The 15,473-nt window shown below is 36.5% G+C and overlaps 1 protein-coding gene across 2 annotated transcripts in view; it reads right to left on the bottom strand.

Annotated features, from left to right (window-relative positions):
• Nucleotides 1-15,473, bottom strand: part of MICU3 (mitochondrial calcium uptake family member 3) — a 74,196-nt gene that overhangs the window by 38,961 nt on the left and 19,762 nt on the right. For both annotated transcript variants that reach the window (XM_037128761.2, XM_053659923.1), the window contains exons 2-4: nucleotides 8,335-8,488; nucleotides 6,505-6,536; nucleotides 1,377-1,455 (exon numbers count right to left, since the gene is read on the bottom strand). In XM_037128761.2, coding sequence (XP_036984656.2) covers nucleotides 1,377-1,455; nucleotides 6,505-6,536; nucleotides 8,335-8,488 — 265 coding nt within the window. The remainder of the gene's footprint in view (nucleotides 1-1,376; nucleotides 1,456-6,504; nucleotides 6,537-8,334; nucleotides 8,489-15,473) is intronic.

Below are 15,473 nucleotides of genomic sequence, written 5' to 3'. Positions count from 1 at the left end.
CTGCCCTCTTTGTCACAGAACAAAGAGAAGAGGAGTCACGGTCAGGCAGTTTGTCAGAAGTCATGAAGGGGACAAGCCAGGAGGCCCTGACAGCATTCCCTTCTTTTGTTTGTACTAGAATATTGTGACCTATGGACACAGTTCTGGCTGATTGCCATGCATGTTATGGGAGAAAGATTCTGGAACTGTCAATGCATATAAAGATACAACACCTGGATTTCATAGGGATCCCCCCCCAAAACCAAAAACACAAACAAACAAAAAAAGAAAGCAAGCATAAATGCGGGGGGGGGGGAAATGGGATCCGGAAACGGATGCTGTCACCCCAGTTCCATCGGACTCCTGTCCAAACTGGCTCAGTGGGACGCATGCCCTGCCGCTACCACCCACCCTCAGATCTCAACGTCAATCTTTCAGATGACTTCCTGGAAAAATTTCTAGGGCCTTCAAAGATCCTTGGCACCAATTTTGCAGATTTTAAAACCCTAAGTTATGAAAAGCTTAAAGTAAAAAATAAAGTGTCCTCTCCTCTCAGAGTCCCTGAGAACCAATATCATAACTACTCCTCTAAACTATTTGTCTTCATGTGAGAGTAAAACACTTTCCAGTTACTACTGGTTAAAACTGATGAAAAAAAAAAGGTAACTTTATATAATTTCTTTAGTATTTTTATTTCATATATTCTTATACTTAAAAATATAAAAAGTATATCTCAAAGAAACATTCCTTTTTTAAGATTAAATTAATCCTAAATATTTTATTAGTTTTTGCTATAAATTTGTAAAAAAAGTACACTGTAAAAGAAAACTACAATAAAAGCTATATAGTTTGACTGTATGTATAAATCAGTGAGTTAAGTCAGATACATAGATATAGATAACAGAGTAAATGGAAACAAGTGAGTTTTGCAGTAGGAGCTGTATTAAAAGAAACATGTTCAAATTGGGTGACCAACGACAGATCCAGTAAGTTTTTCATATTGATTAAATTCAAGAAAACCTATAATTCCTGGAAGTAAAATAGATTTAGAGATTAGTATTTTTGAAAGATGTTTTCTATAGGTAAATAGAGCCTATACTTCTCAATATGGTTAAAAATGTTTTTCACCTATAAAAGTTCATTTTGTTGTAAAAATTTTGGAAGATGTAAATAATATATATAAAAAGTAAAATAAAAAATACCCTTAATCCTACTATGTAGAAACAACCATTGTTAATATTTTTGTGTTTTTCTCATCTTTGTCTCTGTGCAAAGATATACACACGTAGTTGTAAAATTATTTTAAATATGAAGAAAATCTGTATATATAAGTAGTATAAGTAATATCATATCAATATTAAAATGCTTAAGTACTAAAGTTAATAAAGTTAACTTACCTCTTTCTTTAAGATTTCGAAATAGCTTTGATGATCCTTTCCAAATGGGTGGTGTTTCTGAGAGCATTTGATTTAATTCCTGTAACATAAGGTGACGTAATGCTGATTGTAGGTAAATTAATGATAAAACAGATAAAAAGTGTTCGACTCCCTGTCAGGGCACATGCCTGGGTTGCAGGCCAGTTCCCAGCAGGGGATGCACGAAAGGCAACCAAACATTGATGTTTCTCTCCCTCTCTCCTTCCCCCCTTCCCCTCTAAAGATAAATAAATAAAGTCTTTAAAAAAAACAGATAAAAAGTATTTGAATTGCTATACAAAAAATTTCACTTAGAAGACTGAGACATGGCTGTATTGATCCTATTTTTCACCCACAGAACCCAGTATTTGCCCAAAGTCCAAACATAAAATAAATGATAAAGACACTACAGTTGGTAGCCCAATTAGAGCTACCAAAAAACTCAGGTAAATTTAATCACTAGAGTAAACTAATAACACATGTATAACATACATGTGGTAACCAAATGGAGATAAAACGGTGGGTTCAAGCTGTGGAGCCAGTTAGAAGACCGTTTCGTGAGAGTTTGCTGGAAGAAGCAGGCTCCCTGATGAAGGTCGGAGGAGACCCGCCGGCTTCACACACTGTCTGCTCTCTGCTGCCCTTTTGGATTTAGGGGGCTTTGTGGGGGAAGAAATAAATGGACAGAGGATTGTATCGGGAAGGAATAAAGAATATTTTAATAGTGGCTCAAGGAATTATGACATTACCTGAAATGGGGGGACACAGACATTGAGTTCTTGTGGACATTTTCAATTCTTTTTTTCTAATTTTAACTGAAATATTCATTAGAGGATACAGGCTTTGTTAATTAATTGGGTTTTGTTTTTAATCAAACTATCATAGCTGGTGGTAGAGGGAAACTATTCGGGGAAATTTAAACGTTTGAATTATTCTTTAAATACTAAAACAATTTTGAATTTATTGTATATACTGTGTTGAAAATAACTAAGTGAAAATTATAATTTGGTTAAATGTGAAGAAAAATTATCAAAGAATTTGGTGAGATAACTTGAAATAATTTGAAATTAAAAAATTAAGCCCAGTCTGGCGTGGCTCAGTGGACTGAGTGCCAGCCTTCGAACCAAAGGGTCACTGGTTTGATTCCCAATTAGGGCACATGCCTGGGTTGTGGGCCAGGTCCCCAGTAGGGGGTGTGCAAGAGACAACTGCACATTGATGTTTCTTTCCTCGTCTTTCTCCTTCCTTTCCCCTCTCTCTAAAAATAAATAAATTGTTAAAAAAAGAAATAAAAGGATTTGCATTTATTAAGAAAAATTAGTCTGCTAAATAGCACACTGAAAAAGAAGCACTAGAAACTACTTCTATTTCCAGATTCGATTCTTGCCACTCAAAGTCTGGTTACCCAGTAGTCCAAGCATTGCTACCTGGGAGGTTATTAGAAATGCAGAATCTCAGTTCCCATCCCACACCTACTAAATCAGAATCTGTTTTTAACAAGATACCCAGGTGACTTTTATGTACATTGATATTTAGAAGCACTTTAAACAAATCCTGAGGTAACTGTACCTAAAAATGTGCTTTGGCATTCATAAGCCATCTCTTTCTTTACAAAGTGGAGTTGGTATGCAAATAAGGAAGCCCTGGGTACCAATGGGCAGAAGAGGTATTTTTAGGGGATTTATGGACATCCTGAAGCCATCTGTGACTCCTGGCTTTCATTTCCTTCATAGTGTTGTCCCTGCACTGCAGGGAACAGATGCCACCAGGTAATGGGGCAGCAGGGCAGAGAGGTGAAAATTCAGGTATGAATAATGATGAGGAGCTGGGGTATTTACTGTTTGAACAACACTAAACTCACTAAACACACACCTGGAAGCAGAACTTTTGATATGCATTTTCAACTTTACTAGATAGTCAAATTTCTCTCAAAAGTGAATATACCAATTTACAATGTCACCTGGTTTTTTCTCTTCTTTTCCATACTAAGTATTGGTATTGTTAGATTTCTGAAAGTTGAAAATCTGGTGGCTGTGAAATAGCATCATATCTGGTTTAATTTGCATATCCCTGGTTATTAGTGATATGGAGCTTACACACACACACACACACACACACACACACACACACACATCACCAGCCAGCCAGCCATTCTAACCATGTTTGTCCACTTTTTTCTTATCGGGATGATTTTCTTTTCTATATGGACTTAGAGTAGTTCTATATGACTCACAAGACACTCTAGATTTGCTGTTAAAATGTGGCAAGCATATTCTCTCATTTGTCATACATCTTTCAACATTGTTGCCATTATCTTTCAGAATGCTGAAATTTTTGATATTTAACTTTGTAAAATTTACCAATAATTTCCTTTGAGTTTTCCTTTATGTGTCTTTGTTTAATAAAAACTTACCAGGCTTCTCATTTTGCTCATAATAGATCAGAATTTTTGTTTCTCAAAATAAGAACTTAATCTATCTGAAATCTGCTTTTGTATATGGTGGTCAGTTTGAGACCTAATTTTATTTGCCCAAATGTAAGAAAGACTATTGTTTCAACACCTACAGGTCAGTCATTTCTCCAATGACTTACAGCTCTTCTCATGCATGCCTATATCTGTTTCTGGGTGCTACAGTGTATTATGTTGATCTAATTGAAGGTATTGCAGTAATAACAATACTAGTTTAATTATTATACCTTTATTATTAATCTTAACATGATATAGGACCAAATGTTCTCTTACTTTTTTTCTTTTCATCCTTTTCAGAATTGTTTTGAAAATCAAGGGTCCTTATTCTTCCAAATGAATTATCCATGAACATAATATTTCTCTGTTTACTTATATCTTTTAAAAAATATAATTAAATCCTGCAACTTTACTGTATTTGTTTATTGTTTTTAATCACTTTGGTGGAATCGTTAGGGTTTTCTACATAAAGAGTCATGTCATCTGCAAAAAGTGACACTTTTATTTCTTCATTCCTAATTTGAATGCTCTCATTTTCTTTCTCTTGCCTGACTGCTCTGGCTAGGACTTCTAGTATTACATTGAATGTACAAAAACCCACCATGTTCCTATATATTAGCAATGACATTTCAGAAGAAATTTTTTTTAATTCCTTTTGCAATTGCAACAAAAACAATCAAACACCTAGGAATAAACTTAACAAAGGACGTGGAAGATCTATATGCTGAAAACTAAAAGGTATTATTAAAAGAGATTTAAAAATACAATGAAATGGAAAGATAGTCCATGTTCATGCACTGGAAGAATTAATCTAGTTAAAATGTCCCTATTACCCAAAGCAATATACAGATTTAATGCAATCCCCATCAAAATCCCAACGATATTTAAAAAATAGAAGAAAATCACCATATTTGTATGGAATTATAAAAGACCCTGAGTAGCCAAAGTAATCCTGAACAGGGGGGCGAGGTAAGGGGTGAAGCTGCAGGTATCACACTCCCTGACTTCAAGTTATACCACAAAGTAATGGTAATCAAAACAGTATGGTATTGGCAGAAAAAGTGGGGGGGGGGGACAGACACACAGACCAATGGAGCAGAATTGAGAGTACGGAAATAAACCTACAGTATATGTGAAAATAATTTTCAAGAAAGGACTAAAAAATATACAATGGAGAAAAGCTACCTCTTCAATAAATGGTGATGTGAAAATTGGAAAGCCACCCGAAAAGAATGAAACTAGACTATTATTTACCCCCATATGCAAATATTAATTCGAAATGGATCAAAGACCTCAATATAAGACCTGAAACAATATATTACATAGAAGAAAACATAGAGTCTAAACTTATAGATATTGGACTTAGAAAAGATTTTATAAACTTGACTCTGAAGGCAAGGGAAATAAAGACAAACATAAATCAATGGAACTATATCAAACTAAAAAAACATCTTCACTGCAAAAGAAACCACCAAGAAAACAAAAAGGCAACCAACTGAATGGGAGACGGTATTTGCAAATGACAGCTCTGACAAGAGGTTAACATCCAAGATAGATAAAGAACTCAGGTACTTAACAGCAACACTCCAATTAAAAATGGACAGAGGACTTGAACAGATACTTCTCCCAAGAAGACATACAAATGGCAAAGAGATAAATAAAAAGATCTCGCCCTCACTAACTACTAGGGAAGTGCAAATCAAAACAACGAGATACTGTATCACACCTGTTGGAATGGCTATTATGAACAAAACAAGTAATAACAAGTGTTGGAGAGGTTGTGGAGATAAAGGAACCCTCATTCAGTGCTGGTGGGAATGTAAACTGGTGCAGCCACTGTGGAAAATAGTATGGATATTCCTCAGAATTTAAGAATAGAGTTATCATATGACCCAGCAACTCCTCTTCTGGGTATCTACCTAAAAAAAATGTAAAACATCTACTCACAGAGATACAGGCCCACCCATGTCCAGTGCAGCATTGTACCCAGTGGCCAAGACATTGGAACAACTCAGGTGTCCTTCAGTAGAGGACCGGATAGAGATGTGGCACATGTACACAATGGGATGCTCTGAGCCATTAGAAAAGATGAAATGCTGCCACTTGCAACAACATGAATGCACCTTGAGGACATTAAAGCTAAGGGAAAGAAGCCAGTCGGAAAAACTACGTCAAGACTCATTTGTCAGTTCTACTACTGCTATTGTATCACCGTCTTTTTGGCCAACATGAACAACCTGTGGACATTCCTACGAGCCTGTCCTGCATGTGTGAAAGTTTCTTTGCTTACACACACTGGTATGAAGTTACTGGATGATAGGCATATTCAAGCTTCCTGTATTAGGTAGAGATGCATCCACTGTTGTAAAACTTAAACCCAGGAGTGTAACTGATGGGTATTGGACATGTGGATCTTTAATTTTAGTAGGCACCGCCAAACTGTTTTCCAAAGTGGGGATACCAATTTACATTCACACATGAGGGTTATCACTGATCCACATCTTCAAATCACTCTTGGATGTGATTTAATTTCCAGAAAAAAAACAGATATCACATTATATATATATGTGTGTGTGTGTGTGTGTGTGTGCATGCAGAGAGAGAGAGAGAGAGAAAATATGCACACCAAGAGCTTTAACTCACCTGTTTGGAAAATGACTTCCACGTTTTAACAACTATAATAAACAAACATATAAGAATTAGATGACTATCAAAATCTGTAACTTATAACACCAAGCTTTCATATCTAAAAGGCAAAGTTTCTCTAACCTCAAGATTTGGATCCAAGATATTTTATTTATGGCATATATTTATTTCACACACTATAAACCATTCATAATAAATAAACTGAATAGAAAACACATTTTTCCATAATCATTATCTTACTCTGAGGATTTCTGGATTTATAGAGTAAGTGAAATCACTTCGTGTCAAACATCTATGGTCTTAAAAACACAAATAATGATGTTTATTCAATATTCATGCTAGAATATAAATATTCATTTTATTTTAGGTGTAGATCTCAGCTTGGAAATTTGAAAGTAGTCGGTGGGAAGCGGAGACAAAGGGAAGAGAGGCAAAGCAGAGAGCAGATAACGTGAGCTACAGCGTTTCCTCCCGTTTTCATTCCCCCCAACGATGTCCTAGAGTAAGATGCCAGGGGTCACTTTCTTCTTCTGATTCCTCTTCACCTTCCTGAAGATCTCAAAAGCTATAAATCTTATAATATGGAATAAATGTGAGTCACATGGCTATTTCCTCTGCTCAGGCTTGAACACTGAGTATCTAATGACTGCCCAAGACTCATCTCCAGGTTTATATAGGATTAAGTCCTCTCATACAGCTGAATTAGAAACTGGCTGGTATTAAGTATTTTTGCTACATTACAGTAATGACAACCAGAAATATTCCTACATGGCAATGTGGTTATTTCTGTGAACTTAACCATAATTAATGTAAACAACCTATCAAATTCAAGATTGTAAGATAGGCATTTCCTTTGCTATATAAATATATAACACTCTCTTTTTTTAAACAATGAGTCATTTAAGGGAGTATGTTCTAATATTTAGGAAACTGATTTCTAGGCAGATAGACTTCTTTTTTACGGAGCACCAGCATCCTTTCTTTACCCAAGGTTATTTATAGAAACATATAATCCTGTGGTTAAAATCATATGTCTACAAAGTAGAATTCAGCGTTTAACCTTAATTATGACAATGTGTACATTCACATTTAAAAACACCCTCCTTTTCATAATGAGCAGAACAATGTGAGTATTTTTTTATTATCCTGCTGCTTTGGAATGATAGCAGTAAGAAGAGGAGAAAAATAAACGGCACACAAGTACATGCACAGGCTCTTACGCAATGTTCAGAAGCTATTTCTCAAAAGAGGAAGTTAGACACACTCTCGAGTTCTGTAGGGTTTATGAGATCTCCAGGGTGAATTATTCACAAAAGGCATATTCATTCTGCCGGATATGTGACCATGTTCAATATTATTAGCTTTTTCTCACAATGACTAGAGAGCCATTATGATTGCTCTTCAAAGGATTTTCTGATTTTCTAAACTTATTTAATGTGAAGTTACTGCATATATAAATATAACTTGGATGAAGAAGGACTTCAGTTCTATTGGATAAATTTTATTTCTTAAAGCTGTATGTTCATGTTTATTTTATTTTTAATATTTTTATGTATGTCTAAATTTTTAATAATACATCTTTTACAACTAAAATTAAAATAACATTTGAAGCTATATGAGAGTAATCAATTACTTATTTTAGTTCTAGAAGGGATCTCAATGAACATTTATTTGTATTGTAAACTATTAGTCTGGTAAAATTTTATAGCATAATGTTTTTCAAAATACCAAATTATTTGGTTAGTTCTTCTGAAAAACATACTGCTGTACACTAGAGATAAGAAAAAAGTCTTATAAAATTATTGATAATTTAAAAAATATACTTACGTTTGGGCTCATCTGTGGTAACAGCCAAAATGAAGTCGTACGGAGTCATGAATAACTGCCCCTCGCACTCCACAGAGGCGAACAGACGAAACCGCCGCTCCCGAGACGTAGCATAGAGATCAAGGTCTTCCACGTCTGTTCTGCCCGCAGCGACCTGAAGTTAAGAAGGCAAATCAATGTGAACTACAGGAAATAATGCCTCCTTTTAGAATATAAATGCTTTCAATTGTGTTAAAAGTGAATTAACAGAGTAAGTGAAAATTTGAGAATACTGCCTTCTAAAGAACTTAATACTTTTTAACTAAATTATCCACCCAAATACAATGAATTAATATTCCAAAGATCCTACAATGAATACTGTTAAGGGCCTGAAGTTTTTAAGCTGGAACTTTGAAGAACTTGTGATTTATTTCTTCAGTTTCAGTTTAAGAAAACATTACGTTTCCGAGCTAGCAGTTTCTCTAGGGCAGTGATTTTCAACCTTTTTCATCTCATGGCACTTGTAAACAAATTACCTAAATTCTGCATCACACCAAAAAAATTTTTTTTGCCAATTTGACCAAATAAATAGGTATAACTTTGATGCATTCTCACCAGAAGCTATTGTTGTGTTGGCTGCTGTCATTTTTTTAAAGATTTTAAAATTATTATTTATTTATCTCTAGAGGTGAAGGGAAGGAAAGAGGAAGAGAAACATCAATGTTTGGTTGCCTCTCCTGCATCCCCTGCCAGGGAACTGGCCTGCAACCCAGGCATGTGCCCTGACTGGGAATCGAACCCCAATCCTTTGGTCCACAGGCTCGCACTCAATCTCCTGAGCTACACCAGCCAGGGCCTGTTGTAATTTTTGTTTCTTTGACAGTCTAAGAGGAAAGGAGTCAGTGCCCCTGACTCAACAGTCGGGTACTGCGTGCTCTAAACATTCGGTGGCACGCTGGTCGAAAATCCCTGCTCTGGAGGGAACACTGACGCAGGCTGAGTGCCTACTACGCACTCTCTGTAGAGGCTTATTTCATTAGGAGGCTATTCACTGCAGCTGATTCATTTTCTTTACAAAGTGAAACCCTGATACCACTGGCATCAGGCTACCACTGAGGAAACCATTTAGTGGAGGTGCTTAGATTAGACCTAAAGTTGCTAACTCTAACCCACTGTATTATACTTACTACCAATAGTCATTCTGAATTCTACCTAGGGGTTGAGAGGAACAGAATTAGGAGTACGTGTATGAAGGGAAGGAAGTCTCTTTTGTTTTCCTTAATTAGAAGACCTTTCTCTGTGGATAAATAATTTTCCAGTTATTTATTTTCTCACTAAACTAACTATAACAAATTTATTTTTAACAAAAGGAATGTTCCTGATCATAAAGTAACACATAATTATTGTCTGTAATTTAGAAGACAACTTTAGAAAATTATAGGTATAATTTTTGTAGGGTTTTTTTTTTGGTAAAAAAATTGGGTTATACTATTACTGTTCAGTATTCTGGTCTTTTTTACTTCATAATATATCAAGGCCATTTTCCAAGTCACCAAATAGTTTAGTAGAGCATTTTTAATAATTGTATACTACTTCATGGTAAATGCTTACAGCAAAACATAATAAATCCAAATGGTTGAATATTTAGGTAATTCATGGTATTTTACTTTTATAAAACAATGTTATAATGACCAGCCTTGAACATATTCAGGAGGAAGAAAATACAAATTTTAATGCCAGGAAGACATATGAACATTCTAGATTTACACAGCACATCTGAAAGATGGTAATGACCTTCCTGGAATGCAGGACTTGCATTCATAGAAAGGAGGGGGTCAATGACAACAATTTCTTTTTCTTTTTTTTTTTTAAATTTTATTTAGTTATTTTTCAAGTACAGTTTTTTGTCTATTTTTCCCATCCCAGCCTCCCCCGCCCCAACAATTTCTGAATGATAGCGTAAAGCAGGAATTTGATAGAGGAACTTAATCTGACAGAAAAACGGCTTTGGGGAGATTCTTCAGTGTAGCAATGACACAAAGGAAACAGTGCTTTAGAGAGAGAAGGCAATCAGGCCAGAGACAAGCAGCTGAGCAGTGCATCAGTAACAGCACCCAGGTAACCCCCGGCATTATGAAACTGTTTTGCTCTGCTGTGGATGCAAAGCCAGACAGTGAACAGCAATGTCAAGAACGGGCAATAAAACACTCCTCAGGGATCAGCCTACCATCTTCAGTTCCCTCTACATGAATGTCCCAGGGGTTTCTTCTTCCTGCCAGGGCAGGGAACCCAATCTTGTCTGCGATCACACATCACGTTCCTGCCTTCTTCTTACTAGGCCACTTCCTTAGGCCTAGGTGGCCTCAGTTAACTCTTCCCCAGTGACTTTTCTGGACGACCAATCACTGTAAAGCTGTTTTTGTACCACAATCTGAAGCCATGCCTTAGTCTAACATCCTGAACCACAATTTTTGCCTATAATGTCTTATGTTATGAACTAACGTGGACTTGACCTGTGACTTCTACCGCCTGGCGCTGCCGTTACTAACCACGGGGCGCCTGTGTTTTCTCACCAAACTTCCCTTCCTTAAGCACGGTTATCATCTGCCCCAGCATGCTGAACCTGCAAACCCTGCATCTGATCCCCCTTTCAGAGCTGACGCTAACAACTCCTCATTCTCCTTCACTTTCACTAACGATCAATTAGCAAATCCCGTTGGTTTCACTTTAATTTCTGAAATCCACCCACTGCCACTACCTTTTTTCAAACACTCCCATCTCCCCTAGAATTTTACAGTAATGACCTAACTATGATTTTTGCCTCTAATTCACCCTATACTGAGAGAAAGAGGAGACAGGCAGAACATAGAATAATTTTGTATTCTTTAACTACTCAAGCATGGGTATCAGAAGCAATGTACCAAGGAGAATTAAATAAAGGTTTTCATTAAAAGTCTACGGCATGAATTCTGTCCACTATTACCTCAACAGAAGTTAATGTCATTTTTGATAATAGCATTGTTTGGTGAAGCCCACAAATCAACAGGACACCACCTTAAAAAGAAGGTCTGAGGAGGAATTTGGAAAGGGTCTGTTTCACAGATTAAAAAATATTTACATATCCTAAAAGGGAAAAATATGACTTATGAACAAGAGCGCTAACCCGAGCCTGGGTGCTTCGTAGGGCACCCTGCTGCGGCAGATGCTGCTTCCTCCACTGCCTCTGCGCCCTTCGGTGTAACGTGTCCCATGATGCAATGTCACGCCCTGGCACTGCTGACGTGAGCCAAGGACTGGAGGAAAGTGAAAGCCAGTTTTCCCAGGAGTCCCTTAAACTGGCCTGATCCTGGAACAGATCCTAGACCTAGTAGGAGAATCTGGCTTATCTGGTTGGAGAACGGGGCAGGCTAAAGGAAATCAGGACTTGGGCAGGTTTGCATATTCTCTATTCCCTGTTCCCTTCACTGAACTATTTGTCTCTTCCTACTAAGATGTCATAGTGTTTGATTACCAAGCTTTTGGTCACAGCTTTGACTTTAGTAAAGCAAAACCCTATCTCATTGACCATCTTTTTAAAATATTCATGATAATGGATATGTAATTTCCTCTTCAAAGTAAACTTTAAAATCAGTGTGTCAAATTTTTAAAATCTTTCTGATAGTTTGTTTGGCATGACATTGAGTTTGGGAATAATTTAGGGTCACTTGATTTTTCCCAACTGGAAATGTGAGTGTCTATTTTAAGGACACGATACTGGACTGATAATAACTTTCATTTTAGCAATTACATGAATATAATTCAGGATTGTTGGGTTTTTTTTGGCTTTCAGGTTAAATGTTCCGATCTATGTCACTCAGTAAAGTTTTCCAGTGTTCTTCACCTAAGTTTTAACTATTTTTGGTAGATTCACTCATATATGGTACAGTTTCTGTGTAATAGTGACTTGGGAATGGACCATTTCACTCTATTCGATTTCAATTGGCTATTTTACAGGAATGAGAAAGCTACTGATTTTAGTACTGGGTTGGCCAAAAGGTTTGTTTGGGTTTTCCTGTATGACAGCTCTAGTAGCACTTAGCTGTCTTTAACTTCATTTGATACAATTTTGTTAGATTGTACTGTGACAGCTGTCTTATCAGCACATATTTTTTAAAGACTTACCAAAACTGCTGAATTTTTGTGTAGACATTTTAATATTGAAGATGGAACAAAATACCCAACATTTTCAGTATACTATGCTGCATTATTTCAAGAAAGTTAAAAATACAACTGAAATGCAAAAAGATTTGTGCTGTGTGCGGAGAAGGTGCTGTGACTGATCGAATGTGTCAAAAGTGGTTTGCAAAGTTTCACGCTGGAGATTTCTTGCTGGACGATGCTCCACAGTCAGGTAGACCAGTTGAAGTTGGTAACGATCAAACTGAGACATTAATTAAAAACAATCAATGTTATATACCACATGACGATAGCCAATATACTCAAAATATCAAAATCAATAGATATTGGTAAAAATAAAAAATGTCTTTTATTTTATGGAGAAAATCATACAGACTTTTTGGCCAACCCAATATATTTGCTTTGTATTCAACTAACCTTACTAAATTCCTTCATTAATTTTAATAACTTTTTTTCTTAGATTTTCTAAGTGGAGAGTAATAAGTTCTTTCAAAATAGTGACAAATGTATGGCTTATCCTTTTTAATATTTGTGTCTCATTTTCATTGCCTTAATTACTAAAGGGCTATGTCTCTAAAAATGATGTTGAATAGTATCAGTAATATTAAGCATTCTTGTTCCATGTTTTGAAGAGAATGCTTCTAATGAACTGCCATTAAATACAGCGTTTGCTATTGGCTTTGATAATTATCTTCTACCTTAAATCAGGAATGGGTGTTTACCTAGTCTCCTTTGTTCACTGAAAATAAATGAGTTTATAGTTAGAACTGCCCTTAGAGATCATTTGGTTCACTTGTTTCTTTGCCTTTTTACTAGAATAGAAACATAAAGTCCCCAAACAATTAAAATGTTGGGCAAATAGAAGCAAAACAAAAATTCCCCCAAAAGCTCAAAACACTAGACAAACCTCTATTATGTACATTATCTTTGAACTATTTTTAGTTTCCAAGATGAATATCAACTAATGAACTAATGCATGTCTACTATATACAAATTTATCAGTTATAAAGTAACTAGTAGATTGGAAGAGTACTTTATCAAAAACTGTGTTAGGGGAAAAATATGAATAAGCAATTTTGGATTAATCATTCCTGACTACTTGCAAGCCTTTCCAAAATCCACCTGCTTCTTTCTCCATAGTTTACAAACAGACAATTTTCTTAACTACTGATGTAAAAGCACAGATAAAGAACTTTGTTTATTTATTTATTTTACTGTGGAACAGGTCTAACCACATTAAACTTCACAGTGTTTAGGAGGCTGATGTGGAGCAACCGTCCGTGAAGTTCATTCAGCTGCAGATTCTGACCTGAACTGCAGGATCTCTGAGGAAAGGGGTGGTGCCAGGTCAGTAGACTACCACGTGTCAGAAGGAACTCAGACCTTTAAAAGATTCAACTTTGCTTTTGAATTTTCCAAAGTTTGAAAAATCTAGACCTTCCAAAGTTTTCCCATCAATGTTATGAACATTCAGAAACAACAATCAGTAAGTAAATGTGGAAAATGGTATTCAAACCAGTTTACTAATCCTCTTGACAGTCTTGCTTACCTACATAAGACAATGACCTTGTATCATGTTAATGTTCTGACGCTTCACCAAATACAGACAGACACAGCCATTTCTCTAGAGGACACTAGCGTGCATCTCTGTGTACAAGGAGGTGAAGTGTTCCTATATTCACTGGCTGATCTATGTTAATACCTGTTTTGTTTATCTAAGTCCACTAAATCTTTTAATTTCTAAAACCTAAAATCAACCTAAACATCTTTCGGTAATATATACTGTCTCAGAGAAAGAGAAACACCACATGGTTTCACCCACGTAGAATCTAACAAACAATCTCAACTGACAACCACGCGGACAGCACTGGGGGCGGTTTGGGAGGGTGGAGGGATGCAGTAAGGAGGAGAAAGAAGTCGTGGACATAGACAAGGGTGTGGTGACTGCAGGGGTAAGGAGCAGGCGGTGGATGAAGGTGGAAGAGGGTACAGGGGGATTAATGGTAATGGGGAAAATAGAATAAAAGGAAAAAGTTTAGAAATAATATATACTGTCTCAGTAAATGATACTTTTTGCACCACAAGCTGCCAATATAGTGGCAGTAAGTATAACGTATTTAAAGTGAATTGGAAAGTTAATCTGAAAGCCAAAAACAACAACCCTGAATGATATGCATGTAATTGCTAAAATGAAAGTTATTATTATCAATCCAGTATCGTGTACTTAAAAAATAAGCCTTCCAAAAGCTATAAAGTGCAACTGGATCATTTGTGAATCACAGGGAAGAGACAGACAGAAGTTACAGAGGTTACGTTCACTAAGAAAAAGTCTAATTTTATATAGGTTGTCAGCCAAATTAAAAAACACTTGGGGAGAATTTAAGAAAGTGACAGCCTTTAAATTTTAAAGAAATACTAGCGAGAATACCTGGCTGCAGAGAGAACAGCCTGTCTAGGAAGTGGGGGGAGGAGAGCACCCAGGGAGCGGAAGCTCAGCTGCTCCAAACAGCAAACACAACAGAGGTTCCACGCTCCGCCTTTTCTGGAAACGCCTCTTTGAAATGGCCTAGTATTAGGTGAAACCCTTTCTCTGCATGTACTTGTGCCTTGTCTTTTTGTTTTGTTTTTCTTATTATCAGCAGACCCACTGAGGAAGCTCTTAAATGAAGGAAGGCAAACAATTTTTTTGTTAAGCAATGAAGAGTACATCAAGCCAGGGAGTATAGCTTCAAAGAAAGACGAAGACCATATGATTTCACTCACATGTGGAATCTAATGAACAGACGCACAGATGGTGAACAGGGTGACAGCTTGTGGTGGGGCAGGGAGTGGAGGGATTGAGTGAAAAGGAAAAAGGACTCGTGGGCATGAATGAGAGGGTGGCGATTGCTGGGGAAAGGGGGGAGAAGGGGACTAAAGGGTCCTTATTCTAAATGGGAAAAATACAATAAAGGTTAAATAAAATACAAAAGAGAAACCATAAA

This window comes from Artibeus jamaicensis, unplaced genomic scaffold (assembly GCF_021234435.1).
Source record: "Artibeus jamaicensis isolate MK-2021 breed Jamaican fruit bat unplaced genomic scaffold, CSHL_Jam_final scaffold_833, whole genome shotgun sequence".
Taxonomy (NCBI): Eukaryota; Metazoa; Chordata; class Mammalia; order Chiroptera; family Phyllostomidae; genus Artibeus; species Artibeus jamaicensis.
Note: the sequence above shows the minus strand (reverse complement) of the source record. Positions and strands in the feature narration are given on the sequence as shown.